This window comes from Canis lupus, chromosome 17, assembly GCF_048164855.1.
Source record: "Canis lupus baileyi chromosome 17, mCanLup2.hap1, whole genome shotgun sequence".
NCBI lineage: Eukaryota > Metazoa > Chordata > Mammalia > Carnivora > Canidae > Canis > Canis lupus.
The window spans coordinates 32,329,431-32,350,646 of record NC_132854.1 but is presented as its reverse complement, the minus strand read 5'-3'; the positions used below and the strand labels follow the sequence as shown (position 1 = coordinate 32,350,646).

The following is a 21,216-nucleotide window of genomic DNA, read 5'->3' as shown; positions in this document are numbered from 1 at the left end:
GAGCCTTTGAATGGTTTTAAGCTGAAGATACATTTAGGTGAGATTTATATTTTAGGAAGGTCCCTCTGAGGTGAGGAGCAGTGCAGGTAAGAAAGGATAACCTATACTTGAGTAGGCACCCATTGGCATGCCCTCTGGTGATGCTCACCCTGAAGTGGGGTTGGAAGCAAAACAAATCTGGCTCCGTAATGTGGAACCAAGAAAATGACATTGTACTCAACGGCATAGGTAGATGGGAGAATAGGCTTGTTGAGCAACTGGCATGTCTCTCCAGAAAGCCCCACTCATCATCTCTTCTATTGCTTTTTTTCCTACATCCCCAGCTGATTCCCTGTCTATCCTAGATCCTTCTCCTCTTTTTTTTTTTTTTTTTTTTTTTTTTTTTTAAATTTTTATTTATTTATGAGAGTCACAGAGAGAGAGAGAGAGGCAGAGACACAGGCAGAGGGAGAAGCAGGCTCCATGCACCGGGAGCCCGACGTGGGATTCGATCCCGGGTCTCCAGGATCGCACCCTGGGCCAAAGGCAGGCGCCAAACCGCTGCGCCACCCAGGGATCCCGATCCTTCTCCTCTTTGACACCACCTTCTGCTTCCATTTCTAAATAAACAAAACAAAAACCAAGTAGTTCAATATCTGTGACTTAGGAGTTTATCCCCAGAAATGGAAATCATCTCAGTTTAACCCACCAGAGCAAGGAGATGAATAAAAGTAGTTGCAGTAGTGAAGGAGGGAAATGCACACATATTTTGCAGATAAAATTAGCAGGTTTCAGTGACTATAACTCTGTCAAAGAGACAGAAGTCCACACTGACTTACTTTTCCAAAGACCTCTACTCTAGATCAGGCTTTTGCTATTTTATTTTGGGGGGCTAGATTATTATGGAAATCACCAAACTGCAGTCTGCCATTTCCTAGTTTCTGTCCAATGCATAAATTGGGTTTAGATCAGAGCAAATCCAATTCTGTCTCTCTTCAGGTTACTGGACTTTACTGGCTCCTATTCTCTCTAGGTAGAGTCTAAATTCTTTCACAAGGTCTATTAAGATCTTCATGATTGAGTCCATGTTTGCCAGAAGACTCATCTCCCACCTCTGCCCCATGGGAGCACAAACTGTACTTCAGGATTAAGAAAGGAGTTGTGGTTTCAGAAATATACCATCCTCTCTCACTCATATCCTGTTTAACACAACCTACCCACTTTCTACTGGCTCTTCCAGGTTCAGGTCAAGCATCACTTCTTCCAAACACTTTTGACACAAACTCCCAGGGCTACTAGTCCCTGCAGTCTAGGCTGAGTGACTGTTTCTCATCTGGATTACTTTATGTACCTGTAATAGTATAAACTCTCTTGCTTCCTAATTATCCTCCTGTCTGTAGACTGGAAGCACATCCACCTCTGAGTACTCAGCATCTAGCTTGGCTTACGGAAACTATTTGTTGAATGAATAAATGAGAGTGGTGAGCCAAAACTCAGATCTAAAACTTCCCACCTTAAATCTAGTTAGTGCTTTCTCAATATATCTCAGCTGATTAAGAGTGAAACATTGTGGTAGCAGACCAAATACCTCACAAGACAGATTTCCTATTCTTAATCTAGCACAGTGAAAACAAATTGGTGAAATGGTCATAAAATGGTAAGTGAACATGGATATTAAAAGACCATACTATGTAACCCTACACTGACATTCGAAGTGTTTACTACCTATAATGCAAAGTATCTAAAACTTTTAGTCCTAAAATTAGCAAGAAGGTCCAGTATCCTTGTATTGGATTACAAACATAACTGAGAATATTCCAAACATATATGTGATATGTAAACACATTCACATCATATCCATCAATAAGTATTTTTAATTATTTGGAAGCTAACCCAGTTTTTAAAAAATTGTATTTTCTTTTTTTTTTTTTAAATGGTAACTATTTCTTTTTTTTTTTTTAAACTTTTTATTTATTTATTTATTTATTTATGATAGGCACACAGTGAGAGAGAGAGAGAGAGAGGCAGAGACACAGGCAGAGGGAGAAGCAGGCTCCATGCTCCGGGAGCCCGACATGGGATTCGATCCCAGATATCCAGGACCGCGCCCTGGGCCAAAGACAGGCGCCAAACCGCTGCGCCACCCAGGGATCCCTGTATTTTCATATCCTCTTTCTCTCCCTTATTGTCTATGAGGAGGCATAGAAAACAAAAAGAGTAGAACACAAATATGTCAGTGTGGTTATCTTTTTCTTTTTGTATTCATTAGCAAGAGGCTCCACTGGGGGCAGCCCAGGTGGCTCAGCGGTTTAGTGTCCCCTTCAGCCCAGGGTGTGATCCTGGAGACCCGGGATCAAGTCCCACATCAGGCTCCCTGCATGGAGCCTGCTTCTCCCTCTGCCTGTGTCTCTGCCTCTCTCTGTCTCTGTGTCTCTCATGAATAAATAAATAAAATCTTAAAAAAAAAAAAAGGCTCCATTGGGAAAGAAGTTGAAAACTAGTAACTGACAATGGACTTTCATAAATATTTCTATAAATTATCTTTGTTGTTCTGATTCTATTAAAAAGAATTATTACTGAAGCAATTTTAAGTAACAATAGCTCAGCTCATGCAGATTTTGTAAAGAACTCTAACCAAGAGCATCTTCTTTCCTATTATAAACAAAAAACCAATAAGCCAAGGAAACTATAGCAATGTATTTATTGGAAATGAACTAGACATTACATTAATCAGATGTAACATTAATCAGAAGATGTAACAATGCATAAGCATAACTGGTGCAACACTTTAAAAAAATCACAAAAAAGAAAAAGAAAATTCATTTTCAGAAGAAATACTGTATCCAAGACAACTTAATCTCTGAACACCATAGTATAACTCATAATGCTGACTTTGAATATCCAGAATACAATTTACTTGAAATTGAACCAAAAAAGTTTTCTTTTCCCAACTTAAAGATTCTTTGGCTACCACTTGTATATCACATACGTAAGGTAATTTTCATCACCAGACAGTAATCAGATGATATTTATCATATTCCTCATAGAGAAAACCTCTCCTACAAATAGAGAAATTTGGGGGAATCCAAGAAACAAATTAGTTGGTAACCCCAACTTAACAGGAGGCCTAGAATCAGAATTTCCTAGAACTAGAAATATTAACTTTACTAATAAGACTTTATTTTCTTTAAAAAAAAAAAAAAACCACCTGGATTAGAGGGCATGCTGATTTGTAACTAGAATCATTACATTTATACTGAGTAATGGTGTAGAGGTGGAGGGTTCAGATGCTTATCATCTGCTCTTCAAGGTTTTCCCAAACCTTGAGAGCGATGCCCTTCTAGTCTATAATACACTGTAGCTAGTGTATAAAAAACTCCCTCTGAAGAAAATTATCCCAAGTGATCCATCTGTGATAAGTACTGCAAAAAGCAGCGATGACAAATATTATTTGGAAAGGCAAAAATGCTGCATCAACTTTCAGAGGCACTATCATAGAATCATCTCTGAAATGGAGAACTGCTTGTGTACTTTGAAAATTACTTTCCTTCCATAATACCCAGCATGCATGAATGTCCTCTGATAAGCTGTAGGCTGAGGAAGCTGGGGGTTCAAACAAAGAATTAGGTCTTAGAAGGGCTTGGAGCCACTTTCCACTTCTCTCCAGTGGATTTCAACAGTTTACTCTTAAACATTACACAGTTCTCACAAACTTTCACATACAAGGAAAGATGATTGAGAGCTTATTAGATTCTGTCAATTGGCCAAAAAAAAAAAAAAAAGGTGTCTCAACACAGCATATTATCCTTACAAAACCAATCATATTTTCCCTTTTATTTAAGGTAGAGAGAACTAAATTAGATCCCATAAGTGGAAAAATAACAAGTCCTTGTCACCAACTATGGCACCAAGTAAAAGGGAGTCCACTCAAGATTGTAAGGAGTAATATAAACAAAAAAATAGAAAATTGATCTAGACAATATAGGACCTAAATTAAATTGGGGAGGCCTGATATTTTAGCTTGAATAACAATGCTGGTCTAATTTGCTGGGAAATTAGCAACATTCTTTTTCATCATGAGCTGGGTGGGTAGACTCTGCTACGATGTCTTCTTTCTCCTTATGCACGTCCAAAGTAATGCCTAAACTGACTCAAAATGCATGTAGACACAACATGCTAGTTGGCACAAAGCACGCAGGGGAGGAAGGCCCCTACCTTCCTGAAAAACCCATAGGAGCATGATCAGCAGTCAGTCATTTCCTCAGATATACATAATGTCAGTAGATTTTAAGACAGATATACATAAAGTTACACAAATGTTTCTACCGCTCCACAATTGAGTGAAACATGCTGTTCTTTGGAGAAAAAAATACATTCATTTTTTTCAAGTATATTTTAATATATAAAGATGCTCTAGCTTTGTTTCACTACAAAGACAAAATGATTTCACATGTGTCCAAGGGGAATTTCATTTTAACTTCCCTTTGGTGTGGATTTCATGAAGTTTTGATTTAAAAAATTACTCTAAATATACATCTACTCCTTTGATCTGAAAGCATGAACTCTTCACGTCCATTTTGTGTCTATGTACATAGTCAACAACAAAAAAACCACCAGTCTACATATATACATTGGCTTAGGAACAGCGTACTCTAATGGGAGCGAGGTCCACCCTCTAGGACTAGGGCTCAGCACCAAACTCCAGTGGTTCCGTCAGCTCCTGCGTCCAGCATTGGGCCAGCAGCATGCAGATGCTTCCCTTCTTCACCATTCTAAAAGCATGTTCTGCTGACATGGCGCTCCTTCAGTTATGGCTTGTTTCCTGCCTTAGCTTTGTTGTTAGGGTTGCAGTTGAGGTCTCTTAGCAGTGATTCGCAATTGGCGAGCGCATCAGCTGGCAGCAGCTTCCGAATTTGCTCCACTGTCTTTTGATAAGCCATTTTCTCTTGTTCCAGAGTCCGGATTAAAGACTTCATTTTGGTCTCTCTGGTCAAAAGGTTTTCCAGATTGGATTCCAAGGTCTGGATCTTAGCATGAGCTATCTGTTTGGGAGAAAGAAGAAAAATGCAAATTCCTCCAAATCAAAAATCTGAAGACCCTGGTTCCTCATCAGAACAGTTGCCAGACCTTACATATATTAAGGTATTGTATTATACCTTAATATTGTATTACATAACAAAATCATATTGTATTATATGATCATATTGTATTACATAACAAAATAGTATATGAATCAAATACTTTGAAATCCTCTGTGACATGGAGTTTTTCCAATATCTCAAAAATATAACTGTAAGTACTGACAAAAGACATCTCATTTCACTGACTACAACAAAAATGCAATCTTAAATCAGCCTCCCGCAATGGTGGGGGCATCACCGTATTCTCCTGGAGCGAGTGGCATCTGGCTGAAGGAGAAATGGGAGATTTCTGATGCTGCCCAGAGGTGCTAAAAGAAGCTTTCCACCACCTGACGAGAAATATAGGGTTTTGTAAAAACACATAATTGGGATCCTATTGGTTTCAGTGGCTGTCAGGGGTTCCCACATAACTCGGGAACCAAGACATGATGATGACATTGAACTGTCAATGAAAAAATTTGTAACCATTAGTAAAAGTCATTATAATTAATATAAAGCAAGTGCAAACCCACTTTCCCTAATAAGGAAGAGCTAATGTAAGATAACTAAGGAAGTCAGTGTTCCTATCCTTGGGGAGCAATTACTCTAGAGATCCCTCCTTTCTAAACCTTTCTCTCCTAGCCTCCTTGTCAGGAGACTCATCACATAGAAGCAGAGTTTTAGTATTCTCTGCTTTCGGGACTGGTGTCTTGTCAGGAAGTGGTAGGTTACAGAAACTAAGGAGACATCAGGCTTTTAAGCTCTAACTCAGAACTCATCTCCCTCACCTCCTAGAAGGTTCCCCTTCCAAGCTCCCTTCCACTGATCACTCTTAAGCCCTGCCCTTCAGGGCTTGGATACACAGTACACATCATACAAGTTGCAGGTGCAGAATATTAGCTTATAGTAACCTGCTTATTGCATTTGTAAATGTGCATTTATAAATAAATACATAGTATTTTATATTACCAAGTAATTGTAAACTTCTTGATGGCAGGGACTATGTGTTACATGATTTCATTCAATTCTCTCAAAATGCCTCCTTTTCTTTCTATCTCAGTGAGTTTTATTCTACACAGTTCTCATTGTTCCCAGATTTCTGCAAGTGATTTCCAGCTAGTCTCCATACCTTCTCTGCCATGCAAATCTGTACTCATCAAGGTTTCCAGATTGATCTTTCTACAGTACAACTCAAAAACTCCGAGAGATTTCTCTCTCAACAGAACCAAAACCATGCTCTTCTGCTTGACACTGAAAGTTATCAACAGTTCTGCCTCCATCATATTTATCCCATATCTCCCCAACATAAATCTTCAACTGACCCCAAGCTTACTTTGTTGCTCTGCCCTATCTTCCTTATTTATACCAACCCCCCACTCATTTCTCCCACCAATCCTTCAGAGTCCATCTCAAGCTCCAGGTCTTCCAGAGCTTTCCCAATTTCCCATATTCAGTACCTCCTCCCTTGAACTTTAGCCAAATATGTCTAACACCCTATAGGTATTTAACCAGATTCTGCTTTGAATTGAAATTTAATATTTCGTAAGTGTATATTTTCTTTCCCAAGTGATATTTAAGTTCATATGTGCATTTGTAGCCCCCAGAACACTTGCACACAGTCTGACACACAGACCCTCTGTCAGCAATGGTTCAATCCATGTCACATCTCTATCATTCCTTATAGAATTCTGTGCATGGAGAAGGCAGTCAAGTGCTTTTAATATCAAATCTTTATCTCTTTACCTGTAACTTTTCTAGGAGGTCCATGTTTTGTCTTTTCAGTTGACTATTGGCCCTCTCTAGCTTCTCCATAGGTTCACTATCCTCACAGGCATATGACGATTCCTGAAGCTCATCCTGCAGTACGTGATATTCCACCTCATAGGCATGTAACTGTTTAGAAATATCCATCTCAAAAACCTGCCAGGAAGACACCATGGGTTAGTCTGGCCTTTAGAATGTATATCAAAATACAATTTGTGTATCTGGTGTGCTTCATATAGACTTCCAAATACTTACTAATGAGGAATAGTATGGCATATCAAAAGGAAGAATAACAGGTGTGACTGTCTATATAAGGACAAATAGATGATTTCTACACACTTGAAACATTCTCATAATGAAGTCAAAACACTAGCATAAGTTAATATTCAAGAGTGTTTTGCAACCAAAATATACATAATCTGATAACTCTCGAAAAATGTAGCATGCCAGATAAATAACGTTATAGTTACTGAGTAATTCTTATCTATGTTAGAGATAATCTTTGCTGATTAGCAAGCAAAATTGCATAGGTTATTTCCATAGTAAAGAAACCAAAAACACTGCTAATAATTTGTCAGTAGGGCAGAGAGGTCTTATGCTAAATATTTTCATCCTGGGCCTCTTAGGAGTAACAACACATTCTACCACACAGAGAATCTTCATAACTGCATAGCCTGAGTACTGTCCAGAGTTGTAGGGTTTCATCAGGGATGCCTCTGCTCTCCCAAATTGCCACCAAGCAGGAAGACAGTTTGCTTATCAGTTGGTGTATAGGTAATGCCTCCTTAGTCTAAACTTGCAAGGGAAGGAGAGGCAACAGCTGCATTTAAGCAATGGTGTCTACACTAATACCATGGGGAGAAAAGAAACCACAACAAACCGACTTATTTATCCTACTACTGTCAGAGGTACTCAAATTTTAGAATATAAATGAATTATCTAGACAAGCTGGACATCCCTCTCCAATAAGCATCACTTTTTCCCTGCCTAGTGGGAAACCATGGACACAATAGACTGTTACCCAACCATTAAAAATGATAGCATGGATCTATATTTATTGCATGAAAAAAATGTCCAATACTCCATGCATATTTTAATTAAAAAATCAGGTTCCATAATAGCATGTATAGTATGATTTCACCTAAGATTTATATGTAAACAAAGAGAGATGTGTAAAGGTAGTTTAGCAGGTTTTCTTTTCTTTCTTGTTTTTTTTTTTTTTTACTTTTATTTTCTCCTTTGTGCTTTTATGCATTATTGGCATTTTTCATAGTGACCATATTCATAGTGACCATATTTTAAATAAAGTTCATCAAGGTCTCCTTTAATATCAGCTGTTCATTCCACTAAATCAACTCTTAACTGTTAGAAAAATCTCTCATATCAAGTTCAAATCTACCTGCCTATAAATTCTGTCCATTCATTCTAGCAATAATCTCTAAAGCCAAATGATTCCCTCTTTAATTTTAGAAGGTGAGGTGATCTGACTTCAAATCAGATTATCACTCTCTAAAAGCAAATCTCTGATTGCTTGCCAGTCCAGAAAGATATTTCTGAAGAATTAATAAACAAGTACATATGTAAATAAAAGCTACATCTTTCGGCTTACAGAGTATTTTAACAAATAAAAATTGTCAAAAAAAATTGTCCACAGATATTTACAGAATCTGCTTACGACTTCGATTTTATAAAAAGAAACTTTTATAGGTCATAGAATAAGAGCTCATGTTATAGTGTGAATTACAGCATATAAAATGCTCCACCCTAATTGGTTAAATTTTCTCCTAAAAACAACATGAAAATGTAACAGGAACATCATTATTATTCTCATTTTGTAGGAGAGAAAGTTGAGACTCAGAGAGCTTGAAACTTACCCACAGTCACACAGCTAGTAGGTAGCAAGGCACCAGAACAAGATGTCAAATTCCCTTTCTCTTGCTCTAAACTCTTTTATCTGTTATCCCAAGTGCCTCTAGGAAAGTGGTAAATTTTATCAATACTCTTAAAGCAGTCATCTATGAATCTTAAGCTTGTTCATGTCATCCAAATAACATGAATATATATAACTACCACTTAACCTAGTCTCTATGAAGAGCCAGGGACTAGATATATGGTGTACTAATTATTCTGTTTTCTTCCCATATCTATTCTCAGCCCTCATCTCTTCTGCTGGATTTGGGAGACAGACCCTTGTGACCTGCATCCCCCTTTCACAATTCCTTTCTTGCTAGCTCTGGTTGGGTATGGCCCAGAAGAACACCCAGCAGATCAGAAAGAAAAGGAGAAAGAGGTTGGTCTTTCTTCCCTGATCCTATCCTGCCTGGTTCATTGCCAGCACAAAAACCTCCAGAAACCCCTCCTGCATATTTCTGGCACTCACTGGGCTTGGTAACACTATTAGATTTCCTCCCTCTGTTACTAGTTCCTGGATATCCACATTTGGTTCTCTTAACCATGCCCAAATCTCTACAAAATGGTACCTTTGTTTGAATCATTGAAGATAGACTGTTTGCTGCAAGGGCCCTTGATTGATATATGAAGTTTCCTCACTTAAGCTTCACAAAACCTCTCAGATCAGTATTGTTCTATTTGGGAGGTGAGAATACTAGGGTTCAGAAGATTAAGGAGATATGTACAAGCCCACCAAATAATAAAAGAGTTAGAACATGATGCAAATCTCATACTGTCTAATTCCAAAGCCTAGGCTCTTGGCACGTGTACTCCTTATATATTTTAAAACAGAGTTAGTATCACAAAGGGAAGTGGATCTCATTTTTATTTATTTATTATGTCTTCCTAACTCTGTCGGCCCTGCCTTCAGTCTTATCATTGGTCTAAATTGAAAGATTCATCAAACACTCCTTATGTAGCACTGAACCACTTTTCATGTGTATAGCCATATAGACAATGTCACAAAGTAGAAATTCCATGATAATCTTATTTCCAAATAAAATGTATCTGATCAAATAAAAAAAATCTATCAAACAAAAATGTAAGTTTTTATGCTAATGTATTTAATACATAATTAGTGGAGAAACTGCTAAATGATCTTATATCTTATTATTATCATTTTAATCATACCTGGGTAATAATTTTTTCCATTTCAGATGCATTCATATCAGGTAGTGTGGTTTTAAGAAATTCAACAATACTTTCAAAGTTTTCACATTCCATTATAAGTGTCTCCTGGCTGCTCAGCAGACTGAGTGCAACCTTAAATATAACTTCAGTTCCTTGAAGAAAAATAATATCTAAAGAAAGAGATACAATTTCATGATCAAAATTATGCACTCACTATTGTAAAAAGTGTATTCTGTGCTAATGGCTTTTTGTGTTTCTTGTGGTTGTTTTTAATTACTGCAGTGGAACCATGGAATATTCTGCAAAAGATATGGTCAAAATTGCCTAGATTTAAAATAATAATAATAATATGACTGACACAAATAAACAGATGCTTAAGTATTTTTCTTACTTATTTGGGAATCTCAGATAAAGCCAGGGTAAAAAGAAAAAAGGTTAATTATATATCTGTTTGTCTATGTATTTATATTTTTTAGTGGCAAATTTAACGGAGACTAGGTAATCCTACAGAGGCTTATTCAACTGATACTTATATTTTTCTTCCCAAGGAAAATACAAAAACAAATCAACAGAACCAATTAGTACTATTTAAACTCTCATTACCATAATAAAAAAGTAAATGAACCAGTTAATATGCAATTAAACCTATATCAGAGCAGGAAATTAAAAAGAAAAAAACTTTAAAAGAAAAATCAAAAGCAGTACATAAACTAAATCAGAAGTAAAACAGAGAAAAAAGAAAAGCTACCCTGACTCTGACCTCCACTTCCTAAAGTACAAACAGGCAATAGTTTTGAAAGTACCAAATATTTTTTTTTTTAAAGATTCTATTTATTCATGAGAGACACAGAGAGAGCAAGAGGCAGAGACACAGGCAGAGGGAGAAGCAGGCTCCATGCAGGGAGCCCGACATGGGACTCGATCCCAGGTCTCCAAGATCACACCCTGGGCCGAAGGCAGGTGCCAAACCACTGAGCCACGCAGGGATCCCCGTACCAAATATTTCTACATGAAAGGTTCAATCTTTGCCACTCTAAAATCAGTAATAAGCAACAAGGAGTCTTTAAAAAACAGGAAACTGTGACTTCTGCTCATCCATCTTTCCCTTACCCTTTACTAAATTCAAATAAAAGGACTGAGCAACTACTGTTCTTGATTTTGTTCTTTTGCTGAACTTTTTCTACAGACTACATTACACTAATACAGGGTTTAATTTTTTAAACCACACCCCCCAATAAGAAAGACATCATACATCGTAATCTGTTATTTGTATCCATATTACATACATATTTTGAAAAACGAAGCTTCTCTAAACATTATTCTTTGCTATATGATAGACTCTGATATTTTCATTGTATTCCATTCTAGCTCATTTTTTTTCTAATGCTGGTAATGACCTACAATCAGGCCGATATTCACAACTTGACCAAAAGCTCCAATTTAGCAAAGGCACAGTTACTAATCTTGACTACATTCACCATGGATACCAGATAAGCAGGATGTAAAAACTGTGGGAGCCCTTTCTGACATCATGGAGGTCCTAAACATTTTTAAGAACAAACCTCTATTAAGAGGTGTTTTGTTTTGTTTTTAAGATTTTATTTATTTCTTCATGAGAGATATAGAGAGATGCAAAGACATAGGCAGAGGGAGAAGAGGGCTCACTGTGGGAAGCCCGATGCGGAACTCGATCCCAGGACCCCGGGTTCATGACCTGAGCCAAAGGCAGACGCTCAACCACCTAAGTGCCTCAAGAGGTGTTTAAAAAAAAAATTTGTTTTTTAAATAATGGACTTAGATAAACCTAACCAAAAACTTATGAATAGACTTAAGGACCCCCAAAGAGTATATAAACCATGTCATCAGCTCTTTTTATTCCTGCTGCCTGCCACAGGAACGAAGCAAAACAGGAAATCAGTAACTCAGGCCTTACTGCCAGTGCTCAGTGCTTTTTTCCTCTGAGCCACCCAGCCTTAGAGATTGGTGCCACCACTGCACTGGCATAGAAGGAGAGTCACTTAAGCAATAAAACAGGAATTTTGGTTATGCTATCCTATCCTATCCTTCAGATTTCCTATCCTAGCCTATTAACAAAAGTCAGATTAAAAAGTCATTAGAATTCACATTGATATAGGTACTTCCATGGACTCAACCAGAGAACATATTTGTCTCTGTTCTGAATCAGTATTGAAAAACAAAAGAAAAACAAAAACACAAACTAAGCAAAGAAGGATGTGTATAAAAGTCTGGAAAATTATTCTGATCTTGGGGTATAAATGAAAATAAGAGCTCCATCACAGGGTCCAATTCTTCTTTCCTTTTTAATTTCAATTTCATTTAAGAGCAAATTACTCTCAGAATAGAGCCAGGCACATTTATTAATTTCCATTAGCAATATGCTATTCTGTGTAACATACAATAAAATAATTGGGATACCACACGGCGAGAGAATATTCCTTGGAATAAATGACATTGTTCCATTTGATCACAGGCATCTCTTACCAAAAACTCTGGCTACAAATCCTAATGGAAACTGAGAGGCAAACAATGTGAGGAACCAGGGGGCAGCATAAAGACTGGGGCTGATTTCATTTTCTTCAAGATGATTGTAGAGGTCTCTGTGATAGTCATGAAGGAGCCTGGACAGCTGGTACATTTGAATCTAAAGTTAATTTGGAGAAAAAAAAAACATTATGCATTTATCTGTGCATAAAACACACTGACTTTAATTTTATTACCCTAATATTTAATAACAAATTCACATTTATTTAATGCATGAAAGTAGTATTATCTTATTTTTAATATGTAAAAGTTGATATTAAAGTCCAAGTTCATTTAACTGAGGTCAGAAAGCAAGTCACCAAGAGTCCATCTAAGATGACTGAGCAAGTTTCTCTGACATGTATTTTTTGGTATCACATATATACATGGAAATAGTCATTTTCTCTCATGTAGGCATTACTTGTGGAATTTAATCAGATTTGTCCTCGCCTAGGACTCTCATGGAAGGTCCATTCTAATTTCAACCAATTTCAGAAAAGCCTCCCTTCAAAAGGATCTATCAAACTTAGTTCAGAAGCAAAGGTTGTCTCTACTTGCTGGGCCCAGCATCTGATTTATGATAGAGCTCTGGCTTAGAATTCACCAGGCAATCAGTGCTGCTAGGAGACTCCTGGCTTAGATTGTGACAGAGCCAGAAGCTTGAGATAGGATTTCCAATATCCGAGGTATTCCAGTAGCATATTTTTTTTATGACAAAGGGCATTAAAGCAAAAAATATAGTCTATCTCTAGTATTAAAAGAATAAATTATTTCATTTTGCTACTGCTTGATTATTGGTATTTCAAAAAAAACATTATAAAGGCAGCATATAGCAGTAAATAATAAATTTGTGAATTGTGCTTTATTTTTTTTTCAAGATTTTATTTATCTATTCATGAGACCCAGAGAGAGAGAGAGAGAGAGAGAGAGAAGCAGAGACACAGGCAGAGGGAGAAGCAGGCAGAAGAAGAAGCAGGCTCCATGCAGGGAGCCCGACACGGGATCCGACCCGGGGTCTCCAAGATTACGCCATGGGCCAAACGTGGCGCTAAACCGCTGAGCCACCCGGGCTGTCCGTGAATTGTGCTTTAATTTAAATTTTTACCCACACAGTAACATATTGAGTAGTGGTTCCTTGATCAGTTATATCAGTTTAATATTTTGGTATGAAATGTGTATGATATTTTATTAAATCTAGCACAATTTCTTTCACTAGAAGATATCATCAAAATATCATCCTTAAATAGTTTGCTTTATAAAAATGCATGAAAATAACCAATTATATTGTGAATTCAACTGTTGTTTCTATAGCACAAAACTAAAAAAATCAAAGTACTATATATAAATATGGCAAATTATTTGTTTGATCTTTATCTGTAACACATATCTGTGGAAACTAAGTTCCACACATGCTGTAAAAAAAGAAAGAAAGAAAGAAAGAAAGAAAGAAAGAAAGAAAGAAAGAAAGAAAGAAAGAAGAAAGAAAGAAAGAAAGAAAGAAAGAAAGAAAGAAAGAAAGAAAGAAAGAAGAAAAAGAGCCACAGGAAGTCATAGCTATAAAACAAGAAGTTCAGCTATAGTCAAACATAAAAGTTTAAAAGAATGTGATTGTTATCTCAATCAGTCATGTTGGAAAAATCATATTTTTCCCTTAGGCTATTTACAATTTAGAAATTAAACATACTGGGCTGTATCAACAGAGGAATTAGTATTTTGGTAGCACAGAAATCAAAGAAATCTAATTAGTAGAATAAAGAGAAACATATTGTCAAAAGCATTCAGTTCTTATTCCATTATAATTGTGCAAAGAAGGCATACTGCAGTGTTTTATTTTTTTTGAAAGAACCTTTTCCTTTTCTAAACTACATTCTTCTATCAAGGTAGGTTTACATTAAATTTCCTTTGAAAAAGGCAAACAAAAACACAATTTAATCTCCTTCAAAGGAAACTTTAATAACAAAATGCCGTCTGCTAAGAATAAGTAATTTTTCATTTCTACAGTCTAGATAATATAGCAAATCTTCCGTTGGAAGAAGCAGAACCAGAGCAGGGAGATGTAGAGAGAGATGAGAAGGGTAGAGAAGACAGGGAAAAGGGAAGAACAAAGACACAATGCTTTTACACTCAACACGACAACAGCAGCCACAGAACATAAGGAGACAAAGTTAAAAGAGACCTCAAAACCCATGTCACAGATAAAGGAACCTAGGCCAAGACCCAGCAGTGCCCAAGCTCACAACACCCAGGTGATCACAAATTCTATCAAGTGATCCAAACCCACTGCTGCTTCCACTTCTGAAAGTCATACTGATTGGATTGATTGGATAAAAAACACTTTCTGCTCCTGAAAGGGGAAAAGTGTTAAATCTCACTTTACAGAGCAAAAAGTTCTATCATCCTAGAATAAGGTCCCCAATCTTGCAGCCTCTACAAATGCTACCAAAGATAAAAACAACTTCATTGTCATTATAGACATAAAATATTTCTTGGTAGATGCAAGCCATATAAATGTATAATCCAATTTACATCAATTTTTATGATATCAAATTGATGAATTCTTAAAATAGAAGATAACTGCATTTTTAAAGTGATAATTGCATCTATCTTTCTATTTATGGGCCCAAACAAACACAACTCACAGGTACTTTCCATTCTTTAAAAATTCTAATATTAGGTATCAAACTTATTTCTGGTAATTAGAGATACTTAATTCCTTACAAGAACATCAATGATTCCTATCCAACATGAGATATAAACTTTAGAAATAAAGTAAAAAAATAAAACCTTTTATTGTCATTATTTGACTTGTGGAATGTTAACAGACCTATGGATAGGCATCAACTAGGAATCAAATCACTATATTTACATATCCTGGTGAAGACCGTTATGAACTCACATCTGAAAACCCAAAGCTGAGAGAGAAGCTATACCTATCTCCCTAGCAAAAATTTCATCTTAAAGAAAAAAAATGGACCACTTCCTCTCCACTGATCTTCTCAAGAAAATACCATTTACTGTAATATTCACAAGGTAAAAACCCAGTCCTTTTTTGTCTATAGACTGGCACCTAAAATATTAAGTTTAAAAACTGATCCTTGGGAACCAGGAAAAAGAGTATATTTGAAAAGCATTTTTAAAATAGTTTGCTTTCTATCTACAGCATAATATTATGACTAACTGGGCATCTTGCCTACTTCATTTCAAAGGAGGAGAACTCTGACATCCCTCTCTTTGAAGTATTCGTTTATATTTTCACTACTAAAAGCTTTAAATTGGAGTGAGTGACTGTTTGTCATATCATCTCTATAGATAAAATTTACACTGCTTATTAGGAACCAATACATTAAGTGGACTTTAAACTATAGAAGGGCGAAATGTATGTACACAGTGTCTAAAATAGGTTGAAGACCACAGTGGCAGGGAATACATTGCTTAAAATGACTAAGACATATTTACAGTGTTTCTTCAGTATGTGCTAAGAAAAGCAGACTGAATAGTGCCACTGACTTTGACACCTATTCCTCTAGAAGGGCCTGACATTATGATAAAGGCAGGAGACATGGTAAGTTCAAGAACTGTGACACAGCTCTCTGCCACTGATGCATTTACAGGAAAAGAAAAAGACATTATATTTTCAGATTAAAAATAAAGATCTAGTATTCTTTTCAATGGATAAGTTGAGGAAAAGAAGAGGACTTGATTCTTTCTCCATCTCCACTTGCTTACTTAGGGGAAGGAGACTTGAGTACCCACCCACCACCTTTCTAGAATTGCTGATTTATTACCTTCAGGAACTTCATGGGAGGGTTTTTCTGCATATAGATGTCGTACACTTACAGGTTTAGCCAAAGCGCAAATCCCACACTAAGATCGTGAACTTAAAACACACTTCTACATTTATACAAATTCCAAGACCAGTGGGTCCAAATTTCGTTAAATCTTTAATGTTGAAGAGGGCTACTGCTACAATTTCTGGTCAGAGCTTTCCGTGTGCCTCACCTGTAATGACATCATGTCAGGCCTGTACTGCTTGCGGAAGCCCTGGTCGTACATGAGGAATTTCAGCATTTCAAAGGCTTGCTCTTCGCTCATGTGCAGAAGCAGGACTCCAGCCACAAAGCTGATCCCTTGACAGTAACCCACTTCTTTGTCCAGCAATGAATAGGCTTTCAAGAGGTTGAAGAGTGAGAGCTGTCCTGCCCCAAGCTGTGCTGAAAAATAAGGATGAGTAGGAAATGTCCTTCCTGCAGAGGACGAGAGAAGAAATATTTTTGAGATACCCTGATGCTTGGGAGACAAAAGTGAAATTGCAATGCAGTGATTTCCAGGAATAAACAAACATTCTTTTCTGAACCAATGAGAGTTTCTTGGATTACCCATCTAAGAGTCTCTCTAGCAAGCCCCAAATTCATACACATATGAAAGGGAAGCAAATATTTGACACTAACAAGCACTTCTTTCTAGGAAATGACAAGAACATCAAAATTCACAAACAAATTAAGGACTCCTCCAGGAGAGATCCCAGGAAAATAGAATATAAAATCTATTTTGGCTATAAATCAAGATAAATTTTAAGTTCACATAAAGACCAACCTTGGGGTGCCAGGGTGGCTTAGTAGGTTAAGCGTTCTGCTGTTGATTTCGGCTCAGGTCATGATCTCAAGGTCATGAGATCGAGCCCTGTGTTGGGCTCTGTTCTAGGTGTAGAGCCTGCTTAAGATTCTCTCTCTCTCTCTCCCTCTGCATATATGCCCCCTCACCTCATTCATGCTCAATCTCTCTCTCCGAAAAAAAAAAAAAAAAAAAAAAAGACCACCCTCTGACTAAAATCAGAATTCTATAAAAATATATCATATTATTTAAAAGGAAATCTTAGTAGTCCATAAGCAGATTTTGTCCTGATTTTCCTGGAGGGACTTTTTGAGATTGTTTTGTTTTACGTTCAGCCTATCTTTCAGGAAATATTTCTTTTTCCAAATATCCTTTGTTCTCTTAAACCACCACTATGAGCCACATAGACCTCTTTTCTTTATTCAGTATATACAAAAAGGACAAGTAAAGCAAGAGTCAAGCTGATTTCACATAAATTCCCCCCTAAAATTCACTTCTGAATATAAAAATTACTATAGAGACAGCCCAGCAAGCAAACAAAATCAGTTCTGGATCACTGACAAGCCGGTACTAAACACCGAAACAAACCCATCTTCATCACCAAAGCTGTGTACACTTGCATGGGGCTTTCCTTATGCCACAGAAATGAAGAGGGTATCAGCTTCCTTGCGAAATGACTATTCATGTCAGTGAGAATGCCAGATCTTTAAATATTTTCCACCACACATGCTTAAAAGTGATCTTGTCTTTTGTTGTTTTACCCCCCAGGAACTGATAAGATTAATTCTGCAGAGCAAGGGGAAGATAGGAGAAATAACACACTGAGGAAACACAGATGGCTACAAGGAGAGTTAAATAAACAATTTTTTAAATTATTATTTTACTTCATTACTTAAAATTTTTGCTAAAGAAAACTACAAATGTACCCTCTATCTAAGACATTAATTCTAGCTCCAGTTTCTCTTGCCCAGCCTTCCCTTATAATCTAATCTCATCATCTCCTTCTCTTTATTAGGACATCTTGATTAGCCCTAAATGAACCATCCTAATTTCTCATCTGGTCATCAGCTTCTAGTCACAGAACCACAGATCTGTAGGCAACCATAGGGATTGCCTCTTTCAAGGTTTTCATTTAAATGAGAGGATTGAGACTCAGAAGCAAAGTAATTTGCCTAAAACCACAGTTTAGTGGTAGAGTCAGATAAGAACTGAAGTCTTGAGTTTCTCTGTAAAATTCCCCTTTTCAAAAAATATTGACTCAAAAAAATATTAACTGAGCTGGGTCCTTTCCCAACAAAACCTGTTTATCATCCAAAGGGAACAGAGATCAAAACTAGGTTTTCATCAGTGATTTTTATATGCCCTAGTAAAAGGTGACCCCAAGTATAAGGTAATCCCTTATTTTCCCAAATGGCTCACATAACATATCTGGCCACTTTAAATATATCATCCTCTAGGAATACAGATGAAATAGTCAAATGCCAACATACAATATTTAATCCATCTGTTACGTATTTTTAAATAATAAGATATATTAAAATATGTTAAATTAGAGAAAAATTAGAGACAATGTAATTTAAAAACTATACCATTTTCCCTTTCCATTAATTATTTGAAATTCAGCATTTAAAAAGATAGCTTTATGATGATGTCACTGGAAACAAGTACCCATTCATATAATATTAGGACAGCTCATTTTTCTTTCACCCTATAGGGATATATTCATGATTCCACAGCATAACCACTTATTGTTTTCCTTTTAAAGTGATAGTCAAAGGCTTGTTTAAATTTTTGGTGCCCCTTTTAACCTATATTCTAACATATTTTAAAACCAATGTTGATTGAGAAAATAAATGTCTATCTCAAAAGAAAGTCAGTTGTTCAAAATACAGGAATTGAGAGTACCTGATAATATGACCTTTATAATGATTCAAATATAATACCCCTTTGTAAGTTTAGGGACAAGTTTAGGGATGAACACTTCATTCTGTATTCAGGCACTTATGGTATCTTTAACCAAATATAAGGCCAACTTGCCCTCAAGAAAGGGCAAAGTCAGCAGCTCTGCATAATTCAATAAATCTCCTTTAGCAACACCAAAACAAAAAACAACAAAGAAAACTAAGAAACAAAAATCGCAAAATTCCCCCCAAAAAACTCAACAAAACAACCTACTGTCTACTTTTGTACAATAATCAATATAACAAACATACCCAAATCCACAAGAATTGCATGCTGCTGAGCAGTGAGCTGCTTTAAAAGTTCTTTATACGATATGTCAGGAGGTTGTTGTTTATTGGGCAATCTGTGCCTTAAACGATACTGTAAGGCTAGGAACTGCCAAATTTCTCCTCGCCGACTTTTGGGAACACCTGCAAAGATAAAAAAGCAAAGTCTCGAACTCTGGAATGAAGCTACTAAATTGTAGCTGAGGAACTATGTAATGCTTGAAAACAGGCAGCTATACTGTCCTGTGTTGCCACACTCTGATTACACAGTATGATGTACTGACAGAAGTATATTTTGACAAGTTTAATCCTGTATCTGCTGATGTCTTGCAAAAGAAAACACTCAAATAACAATAATAAAGGCAGTGTTAACAGCATCAGGCAACACTTATTCAATGGGCACCCAATACAACATTCATTGAGGGTATCTTACTACTCAGCATTGTACCAGTGCTCAGAAAACCACGCGGTGAGATAGGCAATTAGTATTATCCCCACTTTGCAGATAGCCAAGCTGAGGCAGAAAGAAGTGAGCAACTTGCCCAAGTTTAGGAGTGGAAGTACAGATTTAGAACTCCCCGAGTCTGGCTTCAGAGGCTAAATTCTAAAATCATGAAATGTATCACAGCTTACTCCTACCATTTCTTTGGTTTGAAGCTAATAACAAATGCCAATACTTGTAATTTCTAAATACTTGACATCAACAGGTAACTTTGTAAAAGAGAATAAAATAGCATTTTATAGGGTCAAAAAAGAATGAAATAATAAGAATGGTCAGTACAACATGAAGGCATAACTGGAGTGCTCTAGAACATCCTCTGGGAAGACAATATCCAGCAATATATAATGAAATTTTAACTCCCATTACGCTTGAGAACTTGAGAACCACAGGGTATCATCAGCATTTCAAAGTATGCCAAAACCGTGTTTTGATTTAGTTTTTTCTTTTATTTATTAGAGAGAGAAAGAGCACACAGGAGTGGGAGGGGCAGAGGCAGAGGGAGAGAGAGAATCTCAAGCAGACTCCGTGCTGAGCCGAGAGTCCAATGTAGGACTCAATCTCATGACCCCAAGATCATGAACTGAGCTGAACCCAAGGGGTGAACGCTCAACTCACTGAGTCACCCAGGCATCTGCCCAAAACTTTGTTTTTTAAGTCAAAGAATATGAAGCACTGGGAGGGACAGAACACAATTCTGTACAGTGCAGGTGTCCTACCTCACAAAGTATTTTCAATTCATATAAACTGCATAGGGAATAGGTTTCTGAGTTCCCAGCTGATGAAGGAAGGTTTCATAGCACTAACCTTTTTGAACTTCAGCACCATTATTTGCATAAACCAAAAGTATTATTGTCCAAAAGGTACAACTCAGGCTCACTGACATAATATATAAGGTCCTCCACAATATACCTCCAAACTACCTTCTTCAGGACATTACCTCCCATCCTACACCATATGCTAAGTAAAAGAAGCCTACAGTTATTTTCACACTTCCAGTTTCTTGTTCCTACTGTTGCCTATGGACTTCCAAGTTCCCCCACTTGACTGCATAGTGTATTTCTATCCATCTTTAATGGCTGAGCCTGAATAAAATCCTCTTGCTGAAGTTCTTCCTCACATCTTTAGGAGTAATAATCACTTCCTTTTCACATACTATCTGACACATACTCTAACATCACCATATTTGGATGAGCTAACTCTACATTTCATGTTTGGCCTATCTTCCCCACTCTGATAGCTCCTTGAGAATAGTGAGCAAATGGTCATCTGTATGTGATGAAAATCCTAATGTATCTTGTTTCTTAAATATTCATTGGATAAATGAATGAATGGTCACATGTAAAATGTCAATTTTTGGGGTAACATTCATTAGCCCATTAAATGTATCTCT

General features: G+C 36.8%; 1 protein-coding gene and 1 long non-coding RNA gene across 12 annotated transcripts in view; one reads left to right on the top strand and one right to left on the bottom strand.

The window, feature by feature from the left end:
* Positions 1-2,663: 2,663 nt before the first annotated feature.
* Positions 2,664-21,216, bottom strand: part of TBC1D4 (TBC1 domain family member 4) — a 181,828-nt gene continuing 163,275 nt past the window's right edge. For 8 of the 11 annotated variants that reach the window (XM_072782766.1, XM_072782767.1, XM_072782768.1 and 5 more), the window contains 6 exons: positions 19,310-19,468; positions 16,485-16,729; positions 12,447-12,606; positions 9,945-10,114; positions 6,843-7,019; positions 2,664-5,021 (listed from right to left, as the gene is read on the bottom strand). In XM_072782766.1, coding sequence (XP_072638867.1) covers positions 4,788-5,021; positions 6,843-7,019; positions 9,945-10,114; positions 12,447-12,606; positions 16,485-16,729; positions 19,310-19,468 — 1,145 coding nt within the window. In that variant the 3' untranslated portion in view covers positions 2,664-4,787. Of the gene's footprint in view, positions 5,022-6,842; positions 7,020-8,737; positions 8,836-9,343; positions 9,449-9,944; positions 10,115-12,446; positions 12,607-16,484; positions 16,730-19,309; positions 19,469-21,216 lie in introns of those variants that run through there. The other 3 variants (XR_012009936.1, XR_012009938.1, XR_012009937.1) reach the window with 3 other exon arrangements.
* Positions 4,832-10,093, top strand: LOC140608010 (uncharacterized). Its single transcript, XR_012009944.1, has 2 exons — positions 4,832-5,121; positions 9,018-10,093. It is a non-coding gene; the product is annotated as an uncharacterized lncRNA (long non-coding RNA).